The sequence below is a fragment of the Ylistrum balloti genome, unplaced genomic scaffold, assembly GCF_031769215.1.
Source record: "Ylistrum balloti isolate Yb309-2 unplaced genomic scaffold, AGI_CSIRO_Ybal_v1 Utg370946, whole genome shotgun sequence".
Classification (NCBI taxonomy): domain Eukaryota; kingdom Metazoa; phylum Mollusca; class Bivalvia; order Pectinida; family Pectinidae; genus Ylistrum; species Ylistrum balloti.
Window position 1 is genome coordinate 469221 of NW_026782533.1, and position 21709 is coordinate 490929.

At 33.7% G+C, this 21709-nt stretch overlaps 1 protein-coding gene across 1 annotated transcript in view; it reads left to right on the top strand.

Annotated features, from left to right (window-relative positions):
- Positions 1 to 19303, top strand: part of LOC132559613 (uncharacterized) — a 107068-nt gene extending 87765 nt beyond the window's left edge. Inside the window, exons 2-3 of the mRNA XM_060224246.1 lie at positions 15205 to 16560; positions 19250 to 19303. Coding sequence (XP_060080229.1) covers positions 15205 to 16560; positions 19250 to 19303 — 1410 coding nt within the window. The remainder of the gene's footprint in view (positions 1 to 15204; positions 16561 to 19249) is intronic.
- The last annotated feature ends 2406 nt before the right edge of the window (positions 19304 to 21709 follow it).

Here is a 21709-nt window from a genome sequence, read left to right on the forward strand (position 1 = left end):
CTGATGTGAAATTGATTAATTATAGTGAAGAGCAGTTGGCGAAAATTAATTGCATTTAACAGAGAAAGACACGTCACAGTAGAGCAATGTTTTAAATATGTCACATTGGATAATTGGTTTAAAGAATACAAGGTCACAACTCAACAAAAAGTATGTCGATGCAATGTAAACGGGGCCGTGATAATAACTTCTTTATCCTCCTATCTAGGTCTGTTTTTAAATCTAGAGATTTATGGTTGACACTTTGACAGATCATTAGCAAACCTACGCAGAGAATCATGAGGTGGTAGACGGCATACCCAAAAAAAGAAACAAAGAATTTAATCATGAAATGTTGAGTTCCTTGACATATCATTCCGTTACATAAATGCCAGAATCATTCTGTCTTATAGATTATTGTACATAAGTGCAGGTACAAACTAACTCGTCGTAAGAACATCGGTATATTGATCATTTATGGAGAGTTTTGCATACATTTCTCAAAACGATATGAGATATATCTGACAAATTATTAAAATATTAATTCTTAAAAGTTTTATGTCTTAAAATCATGTATATAATTTAGAATTATCTACATCTCGTTTTGGAAATAAATGTATCTCCAACATTTTAAGCTGCCTCTAATACATTCAAAACATCTTATTAAACGAAATTAAATGGTCATGATTAAAAAATTAAGTTGCTTTCAAGAAGCGATTTTAACCAAATGATTTCGATTTCTCTTCAAATGAAACATGAAAGTTATAGTTTCCTTGTTTGGGCCTTAAATTGAGAACTATATTGCTGAACAAACTTGTTTGTAAATTCTTCCGTGCAAGGGAGACGTCGACAATGTTTTATGAATTTTCTAGAGAATGTACCGAATGAAATAGTAACATAACTGAAACAAGTCAAGATGTATATCATTTTGTTGGGAAATACCCGCGATTCGCTACTGTACAAATTGGTATACAGTCATAAAAATGGCCTTGGTTGCTATTGACGATACGCGCGTTGCGATAAATATGTTTCTTAATTGAATTGATTTATTCATTTATTTTGTTTATTTATTTGTTTATCTATTCTGTTTGCTGAGCGCATGAATACGACACGAGAGATAAATGGTTTCAATAGAGAACAACATGTCATAAAAAGAAAAAAAAATGTAATTGAATTTCGGCCTACAAATTGACGCACATGATGTAAGCAAAATTCCATAGATATCTATGAAAATCATTTGTAAATTATATATATAAATATATCTAAATGAAATTAAGTATGTGGTTGCAAATTTCTCATCATTATAAAATTTGAAATTAATTTAATTTATCTATATAAAATTTAGTGAATGACAACGTGCAAACTTAGCTATTTAATAATTTGATTTCATTTTCAGCAATTTACTTGGTTTCTGCATTTGTGAAATGTACAGTCCAATAAACACCAACTGTGTCAATCAGCTTGTTTACGTTTTATCTAGTTAAATATCAGATTGGTTAATTAAACAGATAGAATTCTGGCACCATCTAAGAGGCTGTTGTCATAACGTATCTTCACTAATTAACACGTCAGGTGCTGCCGGCTGAGTTTCATATATCGTTGATAATACTATCTGTATTCAATTATCGATACATATTCCACCATCTGAATCTGAGAGATTTTTTTGCATGAATTGATTTGCAGAGAAATATACTTCCTAGAGATGTCAATATCAACATATCTAGATATTGCAGCGATTCGTTACACGAACAAGCAATCTCCATTTGAGTGTGTGTAGTATGCCTGACCCTAACAAAGGGCAATAGACTAATTAAAGTTCATCACGCAGAATGTGATACTTACATTCTTGTTCGGTTGGGGTTTAACTGACAAATCAGAAACTGATAATGGATTAAATTGGAGATGCTCTGCTGAAAGTTTCCTAAGAATCAATAGAACTTGAAAAGTACACTCTGCTTTTTTTTTTTTGTAGATTGTTGACGTGCTCTGTAGCAATCTTGCCGTTTCTCAGTGGTATCAGAGAGATCATCTGAAATTCTTACGTGTAAGACACAGTGTGTGAAGGGATTCTTAAGGACGTTGTTTAAATCAATAAGCGGTAATCAGGGGCGATACAGAACAACCAATTAGAGTTCTAGAGATGCATTTCTAGACGATTTTATCTGATTGAAGGAGAGGGGAATCTCGTAGTTAAGATTAGATGAACTGGTAAGGAGCAGAAGAAGTCATCTAAGGGAGATAAGCAAGTCTAAGTTACGAGTCTAAAACATCAGACTAAAAACAACGATTATACCGTGGTTTGAAAAACTATTTCTCGCTAAAACAGTAAAGACAGGTTTTATTGTACCTAATGGACGTAATAAGGATTGAAGAAAGAATCGTCTTGTTTATTTTTAGGGTAATCGGATAACTGTAAACAAACACAAAATTGACCCACGGTATTCATTATTAAGCTTAAGCAAGAGACCATCTCGCTAAATTTATGTGCTAAGAGTCGTATTTCCTGGCAGCTCTTAGAGCAGTTTTCTTCAGACGTTCTGTCACTATACAAAATTGAAAGGCAGACTCAATTTAAACCAGAAAGAATATCGTATTTTTAAAGCTGAAACTTGTTTCCTGCTTTTTATGATAAAATTCGCTACTGAATATAGTGAACAGGTTTATCCCTTTAAAGTAATGCATTTGCACAAAACAAAACGGTAAAAACAAATTCCGTTTGAAGAATGAAAACTAATCAATACTGCGAATAGATTTACATAGAATTATGACGTCATTGTTCATTTTGACGTCACAATAGACAAATTACAATTGAAGTATTAAGTTTACGTAATTATAACGTGACTTATTTATGTGATATGTCGAAAATGCCGTTGAGGTTTAACACCAGATTTAAGACAATATATTATGAGGCCATCTATAATACAGTGATGGCCACGATGGTATAAATGACATGCACGTGAATGGCACATTTTCATGCAAATACTTACATACATCTGATACTTTTAAAAAGAATGCCACGTTCATGTGTATGTTCCAAACTTTGACACTTTCGGAATGAATTTTAATGTGGCATGCAGGTTACAGTAGACCTCGGGGACACAAAATCCACCAGCAATGTTTACGACCTTGAATCTCGAAGACGCTAGAATAATACATTTTATCACAAACGTAGAATTAAATACATGTACAGCAGAATAAAAAAATTGGTCAAACTACGTCATACCGCTGCTTTGTCCTTCTAGGACTCGTCACTGATAATAAAGGTGTACACTTTTGTTCATTTGAGAACTACGTATAACATACCTGGATTTAACAAGGTTTACATGGCGGGTGTCGTCGAATAAGCAGAAGACATTTACTCTTCCGGAACACCTGGTCTTATTCCCCTTGTTTTGGATTACAAACATGTTGACATGTTGGTATTTTCTTGTTGTTGTTTTGTTTACAAATATTGCTATTCACGTATGATGCCAACAAAGAAATCCAACAGTTTGTATTTTTAGAAATGAATTTGAAATTATACCAGGTACGGTTGATAAAATTTTCATTCAATTCCTTTTTGCGATATGAAACTGGAGGTGTTTTATCATCGTTAGTTTGCATGTATGTACCATTGTTGTATGCCTTGTTCTAATTTGCGAACGGGGCATAACTAACTTGAATTGACTATAAAATTTGCATGGCGGCTGTCGTCGATGAAGCAGAAGGCATTTACTCTTCCGAAACACCTGGTCTTAATCATGTAATTGTTTAGGAGTCTGTAAATCTTTTTTTTTTTTTTTTTTTGTTTTTAGTTTTGTTTTTTTGTTCATATTTAGCCCTTTTGTAGTTGACTTTAAGTTTGGATTATGATTACAATGTTATCGTCTTCTTGTTTTTGCATCAAAACTCAAGAATTTGACTTTATAAAATCAAATACATACAATATAAACCATATTCCCTTTTTACAGTGAACTTACATCCCTGTAGAGCATGCTATTTGTTCATATGAGTGGAATTTTCTAACAAAGTTGAAATGTTATGTAAAGAGTATACATTTTGGCGACTCCGCATGATACCTAATGCTACGTAGGTGTAACCATCCAATAGAACATTGGCGAGATGAAATGTCACACTGTGTTTGATAAATGTCGTCAAGTCACGTAGACGTCACGCCAAGGTCACGTGACTATAAAATAAATGAAATGATATATATAAAAAATACTCTATAATATACGGCCTACAGAAGTATTAGATAAACATTTTTTATGTTTGTTTTTTCACTTTTATCATCACGAAGAAAAAATACCACGTTTCATGAACAGTGACTCATATGTTTTCATTCATCAGTTTTTATAAATAAACAACGGTTAGAAAAGTATAATGAAGTGCTCACGCGTATTTTCAAAAGGGTGACGTTTAGTGATATGTTGACTATGACAGTAGACAAAATTAACGAAAATGAAACATACCCATAGCGTAGTTAGCGCTTTGGTTTAACAATGCTTCTCCTCCTCGGCTTTAACCCTAACCTGAAACTTACAACATTATCTAATTAACATGTTACCTATATTATATATACAGATGTTGATTTCTAGGATTCGTTTGTTTTAATGTATAGCATGGCGATGCTGTGAATATGTTTGGGCGTTTACTTCATATCCGAAAAAAATCTATGAAAGCCGAGATCTCTGCCATGGAAGCCTATTTCAGGGGATCGAGTTGTAAGGAACTCATTTCATAAAGAAAAAACAGCAATATAATACTAGCTTTTGGCTACAATAAATGCGAATGCTTCAGTTGTACTTTAAGACATCATATGCATTACCCATATATTATAAAGACATGTCCGGAAGGCGATGTTCTGATTTTATTGCTATTGAATCCTCTATAGCGATGTGATGGATTTATTTCTATATCACTAGAGATTCTGCCAGGATAATGTGTACTTTTGTAAAAAAAAAAAAAAAAAAAACACAGCTTCAATTTATATAACTTTGTCTTCCGTTTTATTAAATGAAACAAGATCTTGATGTAAGGACTCAATGGTAAGTTGCAATGTGGGTTTCAAGTTTACGTTATTGATATGATAAATCAATTAAACACAGTAACACAGGGAATCATTCTCAGAAGACGGCAATTGCATTTAGAATCGTTTTGGTAGAGTAAACGGTTTGACAAAATATACAAGAATTTTTTTTTTAAAAAATTGTTGTTTGATGCATATCTGTCATTAAATAGATAATGTCACTTTTATTACAATAAGCTGTGTATTTAAATACAATTATGATCACGTAATCAGAGACTCTGAGTTATACGGTATTTCCTCTGATGTGTCACAAATGTTAAATAGAATTACTGCAAATGCTTGAATATAAGGGTATCTTATCTCTACCAGTAGTTGTTCCCGTGTGATCTGGTAGCCCGCTCGTTGCCGCTGCGCCCATTCATGAAACATCATTTTAACTTCAATTTCCCTCCAACAAATATAAGACGTGCTACTGTGTTTGAGGATGGGCGACGACTCTGTCAAAATATAATAATCGTTAATTACTTTAATTAGCATTAAGAATAATGATACACTACAATAATATTTCATTATAGTGTCAAACATCAATAATACGACAAAATACAATTACATATAATAATATTCAATATAAATGGATGATGTTCAGCTGTATTCGAATCACGAAACACATTAGTTTAATTAAAACAATATCTCAATTCAATTTTCAACAATTTAACACAAATATACGATACATATTGGATGGGAAAACAAGCTTAAAATGTATTTGATTATTTATGAATATTATAACAGAGTGATCGTCATTTGATATTTGAATAAATCTCGTAAGCATTACCAACGCTAGACCGTTAAGAGTAAATGAGAACATAGCAGTTGAATTCTTCTCACGGGACGCATGGTGTAATTTCCCTGAGTATAACGGGATTAATGAGATTCATTATCACGACCCCAATACTATGCCAAAACAACAAAACAAAGTCGACATGTTAACAAAATCTTCATTCAAACATAAATCCGTTGAAACTTTGGCAAAATAGAATAAGACCAGGTGTTCCGGAGGGATAAACGTCTTCTGCTTTGGTACCACGATGCCAGGTAACACACACCGTTTACAGCTGAGAAATGTCCTTATGACGACGTTATTAATCTTAACGGTATACAACACACGTGACGTTATGCGATATATCTTTTTACAACAATTCATGACGAAAAACACAGGGAAATAAACTCATATATAGTCAATGATTTCTTCTTCTCGTGCCTCCACAATCAAACTGCATATCTTATCCCATTTCCCGAACAATTAACCTTAACATATGATATCTAATCACTCATATTTGGCATTGTCAAGCCATACATTTTATGGAATGTGTTTGAAAATCACATTTTGAACGAGGAACGACGGCTTTCAATTATGAGAGTTGACAAATGCATTATTCATTCCCATCCCATATGTTCATGTGTCACAAGTAAAGAATTTCTATTAACGATATAGATATTTTCAAGTAAGACAAATCGATGTTTTAACCACGTAAAAACTACTTTATTGTCCATATAATGTGTTTTCTGAAATGTAATGGTGATAAATTGTTTTCACGATTTCAGATCTTTAGGTCGACATATAACTATGTTTAAATGGCCAACGATGCTGTCGGAAGATGAACGCAAGAACAAGAATCATTCCAACCACGTCCTTGGCAATTTTACAGTTGTATCTGCAAAAGAATATTTCCTATGTACTTTACTTAGTATCCATTAAAATCTATATAGCTGCTATCTTATTACCTTTGACCTTTAATCAGTACAGTGTACATGGAAACCTTTTGTTGTACCAAGACGTCCTCAATAAGTATAAGATCGCGTAGGTTCATCCGTACCTTCGTGCTACGCAAATGCTAGAAAAAAGGATAATTCATTCTCTACAATTGTATAGTATATGCATTAATAGATAACGCTTACAAATTGGTTTGTAATTGATCTTAGCTTGAATATAATGCAAATTCACTTAAACAGTTTCTCTCAAACCATACAACAGAACGCGAGAGATGTCGAACGTGATGACAATATGCTGAATCACAAATAGCCATCTAATTTACTAAAAGTACGGGCAAATGACGTTTGTAGTTTAGGAGAGACACAATCTGCAGTGTCAAACTGATGTAAAATATACATTTACTTATATTAAAACGACATCCATCCCACATATAATCATTAAACAAGATCTCTAAGGTATATCACCACACACGGAAGACGTTAATTCTCCAACCCTCGCGAAAGAATGATCCTTGTCTACACAGTGTATAAAACCGTATGTTCTATTTAGAGTTAAATTTATTGTTTGGCTTCACTGTATCTAACTTTAAATTTGTTTTATAATGCGCTATTCACTTATATGTCTTTTGTACAATTATCTTGACAATCATGAATTACGTTTGATTTAAGCTTACCACCTGACGATGTCCACAAATAATTAAGGTAAAGAAGTGATAAAGGTAGCACTTTATATACATTACAATGTATGATAATGAATGGACTTAACAGAAAATATAACGACTGTTGGAGCCTAGAACTTTATGTATGATGCTTATATTTTTAGAAATGTATGACATAATCATATACAACAATAAATGGTTATCGTGGTGTTCACAGACAATATGAATGCCACACATGAATTACGACAAAGTCGATGAAGCAAACATTAGCACTTCAGGTTAATTTGTTGTTATCCGATGTCATTCATAGGCCAGTACATTTAATAATGAACTTTTGGATTGAATTTTCATAATTCAGCATTTTCTGAATAGATTAACTAAATTGACATTCATAGCTGTTATAAATGTAATCTAGATATGTCAGGGTTCTGAAATGCCAATGGATTAGCGTAGCAAATATATGCTTAGAGATTGCATCGTCTTTCTGTACATGTTCATTAGAGTAGTGTTCATGAAACGAATCATAAAAATGGTCTAACAATCAGTCAACTCGGTGCAGCCAGGAACTGCACTTTTTGTGAGACAACATCAACGTGAGCGACAAGAATTGGGATGTCAAGTGAAATGAATACACAATGAATCTGTAAAGTAACCAAAAAACCTCAGAAGGCAATGAATATTTCATAAGTAAAATATCCGTTTCAGCTGATCATTAGTCTCATTCACGTGAGCGAATTACATGTATGTACAGTTCCAGGGGAAGATGCAATTATTAATGAACCTAAACCAATTATCGTAATTGGATCCAATCAGACAGACTTTATTTGAATACAGGACTAAAAGTGCAAAATTCTATCGGGGTTAAGGATCACTTCAACACGAATTTTAAGAAAATCTAGATTTTCTCGATACGTGTATTAAAACAGATTGCATGGCATTAAATGTATTTTATGTACTTCAGACAGAGGCTGGTAGGTCGATGTTCTGTGATGGCGCAGAGAACTCAAGATTGCTTTGAATTCCCCGATTGACTGCGTTGAAGTTACATTGATGTTTTCCGAAAGTATATTTATGCACGCTAATATCTAGGATAAGTAATGGTTTGTGGTTGAATTGCTAAAACATATTAATTTTTTGGTCCATCATTTTGATAATGTTGACACCATAAATTCTGTTTCAGCTCTGTTAACAAAACCTGTTTACACGTTATGTGATGTATACTATGATGATATGATGATATGATACAGTTTGTACTGTTTAACTTCTAAAATATCGGTTATGTAGTGCATTTTTAATATCGGTATCTGTTATGACGTTATTCCCGATACACTCATGGATTCTGATAATACTATTTGCTGACCATATAAACTGTTTAGACAGACGACAGATATATACATTAGGAAAAATTATTAACACATGCCCACGTGTGTCATCGAAATATAAATAGGACAGTAGGACGATAATAATCTTTGTAAGATATTCTCAATCTCTTTTCTCCGTTTGAGGTTAGGACTTTGTTGGTAGTACAAGAGTGTCGATAGAGACGATATTCATTGCAGTAGTTCTAGGTGATAGACTCAATCAAGGGATCAATTTCAGTTACAATATCACGACTAAATAGAATCATACTCACATAATATTGTTTCCTACCTTTGCTTGATAATACTATATAGAATGATACATAAATCTCCATTTGAAAGAAACGCGCTGATGAGTATCACCGTCATGATGATTACTCTCCGAGGACTCTCTACGGCGTCCGTTGTGTTTTCGATCTACTTTAGTGAAGAAATCCTTTTGAAATTCAAAGTTAAGATGCGAGGAATTTCTGGTATGCACACAAGGAAACAACACTTTAGACAGATAATCAACAATAATAAATAAATGAATAAATATATGCCTCGACCTGCATCCTGACCCGAATCTATCGACAACTTGACTAGAAAGTGGGCTGAGCTTTTACTTCATCAATTGGGTTGCTTGTCTAAGAACATCTGAGGGCCGTTTGGAACAAAATAAGTCAGATCTTAGTTTTTGCTGAATTTCGTTGATATTGCGCTAATTACATCACTTTTAGACTCAAATTAGGTTAAAAAGAGGATAGTAAGTTTGTTTTATATGTGGTCTTAAAATTCATGATCTAATATCCTGTTTATCCCTGAATACAGGCATTCTATCCCCAAAGTATATTGCGATCTTTAGAAATTAACGTCTTTGTTGGTTGTTAATGTGACTGGTGATTTGGTTTCTGTTGACCCTACTCTCACTTGAGAACGTGACATTACTGACAACAACATTTTCAATTATAAGCAAGTGTTACGAATGTTTCAAGTACTACATCGATGTTTCTGATCACGAATATTTTTGAACACAACATGGCGGTAAGATACTTTGAGAAAAAGTCATGATTACTCCACAGATACCTAAAGTCGAATGCCGGATAGGCAGCAAGGCCGTTCAAGCACTTGCAAAAGCAAAGAATTAAATGAAATCGATAAAAAAAAAACAATGTTACATAATGGGCCTGTAATAAAATCTGAAAATTGAAAATCAACGGCATTAAGATTAATTACATGAAAACAAAAAATATCCATTCTTTAACTGAACAACTCATCATCATTAAATCTCAAAATTAGAATAAAAATTGTATTCCCTGTACTACTCATTTGTCATGAAAACTGGATTAAACGTTTCATTGGCTAAACAATCAGATTATCGCTAATAGCATTATCTAAATAAATTATATTATCTGAACGACTCATCCTTACCGGACTGTAGCTCCGCATTGATCTTCCAAATTAGAAAATCGAGATATCAATTAGTGTAATTACATTGGTTACAACTGATATCAATTTAAAATTACTTATTTTCCATTTATTAAATGATCAACTTTATTTTGTTCTTGAGCTAATTTATCTTCTCTTGTAACCTAGGTTATCCAAACTTTAAGTCCTGAGCTTGCTAAACAGTTTTAGAAGAAAATACACCAAAACATGATGCATAATCATACATAATTGTTCACGGAAAGCCTTGAAGCGACTACAGTTTTGCTTCGACATCTTGTGTTTATGTAAACATACAGGAGGTTTTGTTGTAGTGTGTTTCGTGTTCTGACAATTGTCATAAAATGTCACACTGAGAGTCTTGACAAGCGTGCTACAGATGAGTCATAAAACTGCGGAATAACATTAAGTACCGTCTGATATATGATCCTCTCTAACGTCATGTCCCTACGGGAGATTTAAAAGACACTTTTCTTAAAAGTAAAGTGCTTTGAAATGAAAATTAATGGCTGTCGAGTTGATTTAGTTTTTGAGATAAAACAATAAATATGTGGTCTCAATCACTTCAGCAGTAAGTAATGACTACATACTCATCAAATGTTTGTATGTCTGAACGTCGCAATAGAGTCGTTTAACGCTAGTACATATAAACAGTCTCTAATATAAACTTTCCTTTAGTCAGTAATGAAGTATGTTTTTAATCCAGATGACTCCGCTCCATTCACTCGATATTCAGCGTATCTTAAAGCCATCTCCTAAAGACGCAATCTATTAACATTTCAAGTTTGATATGTTGATTGGATGTGCAATGGTTAATATTCCTTAACTTACGTTTTAAATTTTAAAACTTGCTTATTCATTTGTGTTAGATTTTAGGGTAAATAAACACTCCAAAATCATCATAAGCCTGAAAGGAAAACAAAACGGTGAAAATCCATGTTAATTATTATGGTGCCGCTCCTAGACAATTCCCTTAATTGCGTTGATTTCTGTTGGTGTAATAAATCCTGAAACGATGTCGCTATTACCTGTCTTCTTTTTAATCATACCTTGTATATATTTCCAATCAGCCTTGAGCGATTCTACAGTGTTGAACAACACTGAAATAAGGATTTTTTTCTGAGGAAAGTAAAACAGCTTTCAACCAGCCAGCATATTCTTTAATGTCATTCAATCCTCTCAAGGGAAAAATGTGTGCATAAGAAACAATGATTTCAGGGGGTATAAAACACATGAAACTTCACTCGAAATCGATTGGTGGAAGTCGTTCTTATTTTAATATAAAAGGATTATATTTCACACTTTGTGTGATATTATCTGAACAGCCTGAAAGCTCAAGGGAACAATAACATTTCACCATAATGCAGTTTCCTTAAGTATATGTAGACAAACGATCTTTACACGCCATAACGTTACTTACCTATGACTCCTCCGGGACTTTTCAAATCATTTCCACACGATATACAGCTTATGATTTAAAGCATAATACATATCGTAATAAAACTGTTTTACTTAAGTTTCATGCTGTCATACACAGAGGGCATATTTTGATAATAGCATTACGTTTGATTTCTTACGATTTCATCACACATGGTTAATGCCAAATTCTAGTTTATGTTCCAAAAAAAGGAATGTGCCCATTTTAGGAATATTTTGAAAAATCGAAAAGAGGAAAAAATCAAAGCCGTTTCATGTCAACTGTTTTGAAGGGTAATTTGAATATTAGAAATTTTCATTCAGAAAATAAAAGATTGGAGAGAGGTTGTTAAGTTATTCTTTCTTATTTTATGTCCCAAACCTCGCTGACCTATCTCAGGATAAACAGAAAACTGTATGATAGAGTTTAACAGATAAATCGGCTATTCTGTATTTTATTTTAAATTTATATTGTAAGCTGCTTTTCACTTGTATATGTTATGCATAATACAAAATTGTACTTTTGGGTTATATACTTGCTTTCATTTTCAATAAACCATATAGCCGTTTATTTTTTCGAGGAGGATATTTCGCTGTTTTTCGAGTACATTAACATGGTCGCGAAAATATGATCCATAAAATAATGAGACACCTGTGTATAGATGTCCTTTTTTACATCGAGATCGCGAAATTTTTTATTCGTCGAAATATCAATCGATCGTTTGAAAAGAAAATTGCAAAAATTATGACCCGTGAAAAATAACAGCTATACGGTAACATATCCATTAAATTAATTAACAAAAACGTTTGGTGTTCTGATAAATCAATGAAGCATGGTGAAAACATGAAAACACAGAAAAAGTCACCTAGCAACGTCATATTAATGTTTTTTTTTTTTTTTTTTTCATTTCGAAAGAAATGAATTATAAAGGCTTGCCATCATTTCCTTTCGGTCGTCTTGTCTGTTAACCATTCTTTGACGTAGTCCTCCATGTCTGTATTGATGTGGTTACTCATACATTCATCATTGCTGGTATTTTTGTTGAACTTCGTGAACGTGTGTAATTGCTCGTTCTTTAAAACCTATCAAACAGAAAGCAATTATTCGGCTAAAATCTGATAGACATGCGGAACACTAAGTTCACTGTCCTAAGGAAAAATGTATTTAACACATTTTGGTTTGTCAACGATTAGTTTTAGTATTCTGTAATAGTGCGATAACAACTTGTCAACAACATGATGTGTTTTTCAATATCGTATCTATTCTTTAGCATTAAATTCGGTTAAATAGGTTAAGGCATGGATTGGGGGAAATGTTGACCTTTAATATGTGTTTATCCAAGTAGCCATATCACATACAAGTTGATAAATCTCAATACATAACACAAGATAAACCTGCGGAGATAATCAATATTTCCAATACAATATTTGCAATGAAGTACAGTACAACAAGGTTCAGAAAATGAACTAAGAAACAACTTATGATAACATTTACATGGAGAATCCTGAAAAAGTACAAGGAGAATAAGACCATGTGTACCGAAAGAGTAAGAGTCTTCATCGAAGACACCCGCCATCTAAACCTTGGTCAATCCAAGTATGTAATGCCAGATACACAACAGAACGAACAGACAGACTAACGAGCGTCAAAACACGTCAAGCTTCATATCGCACAAAGTAATAGAATGCTTCTTAATGAAGTCATTGTGACGGCTAAATCTTCCCCATAATTTTCGTCAACCTGCATCTTTCGAAACCCTGTGTTAGAAGTTTTCCCGTTACTTGACGACTTTTTTGCACGAAAATCGTGATAATGGGAACAGGCCCTTGAACATTGCATCAACAGCGACATGTAAACATCATATTTTGTAGATGCAGGAGTAATTGCTATCCACAAAAGGAAAACACACAATAGGAAAATTAAGATCATCACGTTTTTCATACAGCTTGGTGGAAAGCTTGTCCGTCTATGTTTCGTTGTAGGAAATGATATAGATCATCAGCTGATGTAGAGGAGTCTGTACTCTCTTTGATTTCCAATTCCGATGCTATATAGGATGGATGTGGTCAATAAATTTCTCGTTATTCAAAGACAAAACGTAATTTAACAACTTCGCAAGGTCTCTGTGACTTGTTTTATAGGCTCTTCAATAAATTCAGCCTCGCATGTAAATATAAACAAGTCAGCCAACAGAGGGGCGAACATAGTTCCCATGAGCATGTCAGTAGTCTGTTGGAAGATCTTACCATTAAACTCGACCAAGATGTTGTCAACCAGAAACTATATCATTTCTGTTGTTTCCTCCTCCTTATTTCTACGAAAAACGCTTCAGTATAGATCTCAACCATGTTTTTATACCACGTCCTTAGATAGAATTTACTGTTACTCAGATGTGCACTGGATTTTGTTATGTAGATGTCGTGCGTGAAATGTTTATAAAAACGTATGGTTATACAAAATAAAATAATATTCAAGCAGAAAATGATTGACCAGAATGCATACTAGAAATAACGAATATCGGTCGATAGAGAACAAAAACCAGATGCTTTTATATGTTTGCCTATGTATTCTTCGATCTTTATTATATACTAATTTATCTTTAATCGGCGCCAAAAAGGCATGTGTCAGATATAATATATAGATAACATCACCCAAAATAATCCAGTGCTATTTATATTGGCAGTATCTTATACTGAAACATTCAGAAAGTGACATTTCGATACATGTTTCTTAATGTTTTTTGTCGAATGTTTTAAGTATGCAGATTTAACATCATGAAGTGTTCCCTTTTTTGAGTTGAAGATATTGAGAGCATGTTGTATAGATTTAACCTAATGAAGCAGAATTAAGCCTTGAAGAGGTCTGCAATAAAACAATAAAACTATAACTGCAAAAAAGACGCAATTTGAGACGCAAAAACTTTATTTTGCACTTCGTTTTTCATGCAACTATTTTTATATGCAAACTGGTTTTAAGACGTTCTTCTTCACTGTCCATTTGCGTCTAGGAAACAAGTCAAATAATCAGGGGATTAGAAAACATTGATGCTAAACACGCCATGTACACAAGAAATCTAGCGATCGTTTTCAGTTTATAAAACTATGTTAAGTAATGTTAATAAATCTTCTCAAATTATGTATGTATGTATGTATGTATGTATGTATGTATGTATGTATGTATGTATGCATGTATGTATGTTTTGGAGCCGCCAGTTGTTCTACAAAACAGTCTTACCACGCCTAACATGAAGTATACTGTCTACAATGCTTATAGAATATGTTGAGAAATATAGCCATGCTATTTTAGTCGTTTTAACTCATGCATACTAATTCATATTTGAACATTTGCTATGAATCTTTGTCAAAATTAAACAATGGTTGTGACTCCATCCATCAGTCTATTTTACGTCGCCATCCTTCTTCAACAGCTGAACATGTGCACTTTCGTTGGCTGCGTCGAGAACGTCTATCAACACAGCGTACTTTGACGGTGCAGCTGTTATAGAGTTTAGCTAATATCAAGCAAGGACAACTGACTTCAAGGAGGGATATGTTTTGGTTTTTATTAACAGTAATCCTTTACCATCAGATCTCCGCTCAGATCTCACAGAATAATGATGTCTTGCCTGGAGCTTCAAGGCATCTTCTAGATCTTCATCGCCGACTAAAGTCGATGGAAAACTGGTTTAAAGACATAGAAAAATCTATGAAGGATTTCAAAAATATTTTTGATAATCTCAAAAATCTTCATAGTACTGAGGAAAAAAGATTGAATGAGCTTGAAAATCTAGTAAATAAGGAACAACTCCGAATTGACGATCAGGATAAAAACCAGTTACTTAGCCAACGTCGACTAGCTGATCTTGAAAATAAACAACAAACAGATCGCCGAGATATCATTGCGCTGAGGGAACAACGAGCAACTGATAAACAAGCATTGGAGGAATTTGTTAAAAGGCGGACATCTGATCTGGATAAGATAGCGGAATTAACCAGTTTACGCCTAGTCGATCAGTATCGGATATCCGAACTAGTGAGTATGCGTCAAAATGAACAACGACGATTATCGAATTTGGAAAAACAAATTAATCTATACCAAGAGAAATTTGTTAAATTTGAAGAACAGCAGAAGCGGGATGAAGAGCGAATAAGTGTTATCGAAAAATATGATAAATTAAATCGTCGTGTTTCTGACATTTCAAAACAAAGACAAGATGACGAGAGGCGTATTTCTGTTACAGAAAAATACTTAAAAGGTGAAAAACACCAATTATCTATTTTACGGAAATATCTAAAGGAGAATCAGTTAAGTATAGCAGAGCTCAAGAAACGTCGCATAACAACAAAATATGCCATTGCTGATTTAGAAAATCAAGATTATTTTGTTCAACGTCGTATTGTTCAGCTTACAAAACAGCAAGAAATAAATATCCAACGCCTGGATGTCCTCGAACATCTACAGAGAGCTCGAAGACAGCAAAAATCATTTACAGGCCCAGTAGGTTTGACAAGAAAAAAATATTTGCTACCAGGGAAGAGCAGTTCAGCGGTTTCAGGAAATTACACCAGACGTTTTTCTGTAGGAAAAGAGGATGACGAATTTTCGCTACGTTATGATAACGATACATTTGCATTCCACGCAGTTCACACGAAAGAAAAAGGCAACACCCTGAGATTCTCTGTGATTCAATTTGATGATGTTATTACAAACATTGGTGGTGCTTTTAACCCGATTTCAAGTCAATTCACGTGCCCTGTAAATGGAATTTATGTGTTTGGATGGACAGTACGCGTTTCTCAACAATACCTGTGTACTGATCTTGTAAAAAATGGTAATGTTGTCGCCACAGCGTTTTCAGGAGGTGAAAATATCGGAGACGTCAGTGTTTCAGGGAGTAGTTTGACTGTTGTAGAATTGCAGGAAGGCGACAGGGTTTGGGTTCGAGTCAGCGACCAATACCCCAGCGTGTCTATATCAGCGGAATTCCGAGCTACACAGTTTACTGGTTTCAGAATATGATAGTGTACACTTAAGTGTAAAATTTATTACACACAGAAATCATTTCATCCTTCTGTATTTTATATGACACATTTCATTAAGGAAATTAGCATATTTGTCAGAATGTTAAAAGGTGTACTATAATTAATTTATTTGTCTAATTTCTTTAGGAAAGAGTTTAATTAATATGAATTTTCTGTAATTAGTATAATATATTAACTAACACCAATAACAGTCAGAAATATAGAAAATAAATTCCGGATTCCTGCTTTTGTTTATTATATTAGAAACATAGATATCGTACAATTATACCGTGGACGTCATGTGTGAATGACAGAGCATTCACACAAATTACCGGTAAATCATCCTTTTATAAAATACATTGTTATACACTACGATTTTCCTCTCAACATAGATTGTGCGTAATATCTTATAATAAAATAAACTGCAACATGCTTGTTGGAGGGATGATATTCACGAAACAATATCCCGTATATTATTTCATCAAATTAAAACGTCACGGATTAAATGACGCCATGACACACTACTTAATTTATGTAGTCAGAATCAAATACAACTGATGATTTAGGATGTAAAATAATTGGAACCGGCATCATTTCAGAAACATTATCCTCGTATTTGTAAAATGAATGTTGTAATAAAGCTTGTCTTCCTGAAAATTACGTCGTATTTCAGTTATTACTGTTTAAATGTGCACAGCAGTGTATGTTTACAATGTTGGACCAGCTACTTGTAGTTACACTTAAATATTTTTATTCTTTTTTCGAATTTATTCGTATTACAAAAATTATATAAAAAAATATTTATAATAATGAAACTTGATTCGGTACTATAGAAACTCCATTCCATATATCAAAATAGCTACCAATCCCCAGTCATTTTGTGGCAATTCAGTGGTAAGTCAATTTTTCAGCAACTGCACACAGCAATGTTAAAAATAAGAGATTTTTCTTGACTATAAGAATATTTGGGGGTTGGAATAGAGGGTTGAGAACAGTACTTGCTAAAGAGTTTTAATGTCTATTTCAGCGGCATGTTTTCAATACCAAATGTAATATTGGTGTGTGTTTGACATCCAGCGACAGGGAGGTGGTTGACGACAATGTTTGCATCTATCCTGTGATATTAACACATTGATAGACATGGAAGCATTGACCAATCCTATTATATTTTTAGCTGTGTCTTATGTCGACTGTACTACTAGAGATAAAACAGACATAATAACCAGTGTTTTATCTAAATGTCCATTCCCAGACATCTCAGTCACGACCGAATGGGTTGGATTCCACTTTAATATGTGTCAGTGCATACAGATAGGTAACCATTGAAAGCAAAATGAAATAAATGCTTAGTTTGTCGCCATATCGTCCATCGGATTTACGAGATATAAGATATTAATACAGCTTGAATAACAGCCTGGAAAGGAACAAAACATTAATGTTAGCAAATGGTTTTTATTAATATTTGCCCTCTGTTTAAAATATGTTTGACAGGATAAATCCACATGTGTTCAAAATAAAGGAGAATTTGTCGTCTATTCCAAGAAGTTTTGACAAAACCTTGTTTCGAAGTAGAGAATGATGAATATGCTTGACAAGACAGCTTTATATATTACTGGACAGGACGCATCGTACAGCGATGATACATGACTCATGAAAATACCTAGAAATGTATTATACTGACAAGCTCGAGCAGAGTTAACTTAAATGCAGCAAACGATTATTGATAACGAGAAACGACTTCCACTATCACTAACCGAAAAGTCATTAGGAAAATACATTTGACAGGAACCAGTTGCCATGCATCTGACAAAGTTCCATCATTAACAGCGTAAAAAACAGATATATTACATGAACCTTCAGAAAGTAATTCGTAAAGAGACATTTTCAATAAATCACTGGAACTTTAGAGCAGATTTATCCAAGAATTTACTAATAGATTTTTTAAGCAGCTGTATATGACATCATCGAAAAATCCGATGCTCAATCGAAATATGAATTGGATTGGAAAAAGAATTATTTTACACCCACACTATAAATATAGTCAAAAGGAATGGAATAGAAAACGTAGAAAATTACTACTAGGCTTTGAAGTACGCTTTGTAAGCTTTCGATTTGATCTCTTGATGATGCGCCTAGCGAAATATCCGGTTTTTGTGAAGATTTACTATTCCAGGTGCAATACCCTATTTGTATAGCGTTCTGATATATCTGTTTCCAAAAAGACTGCCTTATTTCACGTCACCTGAAAAACCCCCGTCTTAATGTAATCGCACCATTCGAAAAGTCCGCCTGTTATCGCTCAATGTGACGTATTCCTAATTCATTGTGTACTTACGACTCTCATTGTCTACAAATTGAAGCATCAGCTGTTATAATAAAAATGTAATTTGATTCCAATGTATAGCATTTACTTGCAAACAATTGTTATTGGAAACAAAGAATGCATGCAAATATAATCAAACATGGTGATGTGGGTAGGTAGCCTTGATATTGCCTCATAAAACGTGTCATCTGATATATCTGCGTATCTATTACTAACTGTAATGAAATACTGATTTCCTCTGAGAAATAATAGATAGAGGGTTCCTGTTTTCTATTTCTTTTTTATTTAGAACAAAAAGAACAATAAAGTGAAAGTCAGTATTCTACTGGAACTACAAGTGTAAAAAAAATGTAGTTTATTAAACTTACGGGGATGAAAGCATCAACATTACCTCGGACTAATAAACCACGATAGAAATAAAAGCACATTTGTACCAATTTGTTCCAAGAGATGAAACTACGCGGAGATCCTTCGGGAATATCTGTTTTATTGAACTGTATTGAAATGACATTGGGTCCTAGATAATTAAAACTTTTCTTCTAGGGTTTGGTCTGGTCACTTAGTGCACATGCTCATTTACCTCGTTGTTTAAATTACACCTGTATTTCATCATGCAATAAACACGAAGATCCATTTTATTGATTAATACATGATTGAAATCCTGTATTAAGGTTGTACTTTGTTTGGTAGGTAAAACCATAGCAACGGTGACGTCATAACAAAAAAATAAGAAACCGTAATGAACATTTTTCCCTATAAAACATGATATATTATTTTCGCTTCGCTGTGTATTTTGTATAGGCTGTTTAAGAAATATAAATCAAAAATAGATTAAATTTTCAAAACAAGTTATCAATTATATTAGGCCTGATAAACTGGTCTGCTAAACAGACGTCCAATGTACGGCAAAAGTCCTTGAAGATTGAAGTCTACTGAAAAATGATCGATAGATGAAGATGTTGCAAATTATATACAAGATCATCCGTGTTATTGTTTGTGCGTCCTTAGCGTCTATCGCAGGAAAAAAACTCGACATCACGTGACGTAACTGGTCAAATTAAATAAACATAGGACAGCGACATAGACATCGCGAATGGCCATGGTGATAAGCCTGATTAGGTCCGTGACAACCCGATTACAATCCATCTAAAATTACATGGACAAACGTGACGGTAAATAGTAGTTTCGTGAAACAGTCCCTGACCCTGAATTGAAGCCCCGCCAAGGGCGTTAAAACAATGATGGATTGCTTGTTGAATCAATATTGCTTCTTATATATATAGTACTGAATTAGATACCAAGGAGACGGCAGACATGGTCTTGAGGGATGTTTATGGTGCAAGCAATTCCATTTAATTTCCGTCTATTTGTACTAGTTGCTTTTACGTGCGGCGGTCCCGCTGACCAGATCCGACAAGAGGTCAAAAGAGGTCAAAAGAGGATCCATTGTAATACAGACGTAAAGGCAGTATGTGACAAGTTTAATTGGAGCAGACGTGAATTTCTACAGTAAAAAAGAGGAGACCCATAGGTTCCAAGAGCAATTACCAGCTAAGCGGATGTTCGTTTGTGCAAATATGAAACTTCAGATAATGCAAAACACAAAAACACTAAACATGATGGCATGGTATTTTCTGTGTTCTATATATGAAAGACGGTTCTATATATGAAATACTACACGAGCAAACCTAATTATATTGCTGTTAGCTGCCCAATTGTCGATGTTATACTGAGGCAGGCTTTGTCCCATTGTAATGTCTCTTTCAAGTGTTATGGCATTTTGAACGAAAGTTTTTCTTTCGCATGTTGAAGTTTTTTTAAGGGTTTAATTTTTAGATCAGTATTTTACTAAGAGTTGATTCGCTTCATTGCTGTTTAATCTTTTTTCAAACAACCGGAGTTGCGTTCAGTGATAATGATTCCCAAAATGTTAGAACTCTTTTTTGTCGTTTTAACAAGTAATGTAGTTAGTTTAAAGGCATTTTGTTGCAAAGTATTACAAATGGAGTGCGCACAAGCTATTGCAAGTTATAATCGCCATTTCTATAATACTTTGACATATTAATACATTTCAAATTACAGAAATATATGTATCTGCAGCTTTCCACTTAATGTTTAAAAAGGGGAAAGGTTCATCGTTGTTGTATAAGTATTGCTTCTAAACCTTTTGTCAGGTATGAAAGCTTAACTACAAGCAGATATTCCTTTAACTGTTAAGGCCCTTCTCTAAGGTTTCTCTTTCAAAAGAAGAAGTTTTACAGTAGGTGTTTCTTAAATATTAGTTTGTTTTATCGAATTTTTTTTACCAATTGTGGAACTTCAAAAGTCTTTACACGCTTCTTTTAAAGATATATTGCATTCACGTTTAAACTTACCAATATTTCTGAACAACCGTTAATGCTTCCGCCAGGGTTTTTCATGTCTCAAGGTTTTTCATTATAGGAATGTCTTGTCAGTCCGGTGTTTATCTATCGACTACGTTTTAAATTGCAACATACGTTCAGAACATTAAATTTCTGAGGACAACAAAGCTCCTTTTCAATTTAGAGAAATTCCCTCGGTACTCGAAAAACTGAAAATATACTTTGTTATTTTGTACTGTTTGATATTGAGAGCTGTAACCCGACCGGTGAATTTTATATTATTGATAGGTTTGATGTGAATTCTTGACAGTATGGAGATTAAGCATTAAGAAATCTTGAGTTACGCAATTTGATTTTCTCTTAGACTGACAACGTAGGTGCCGTAA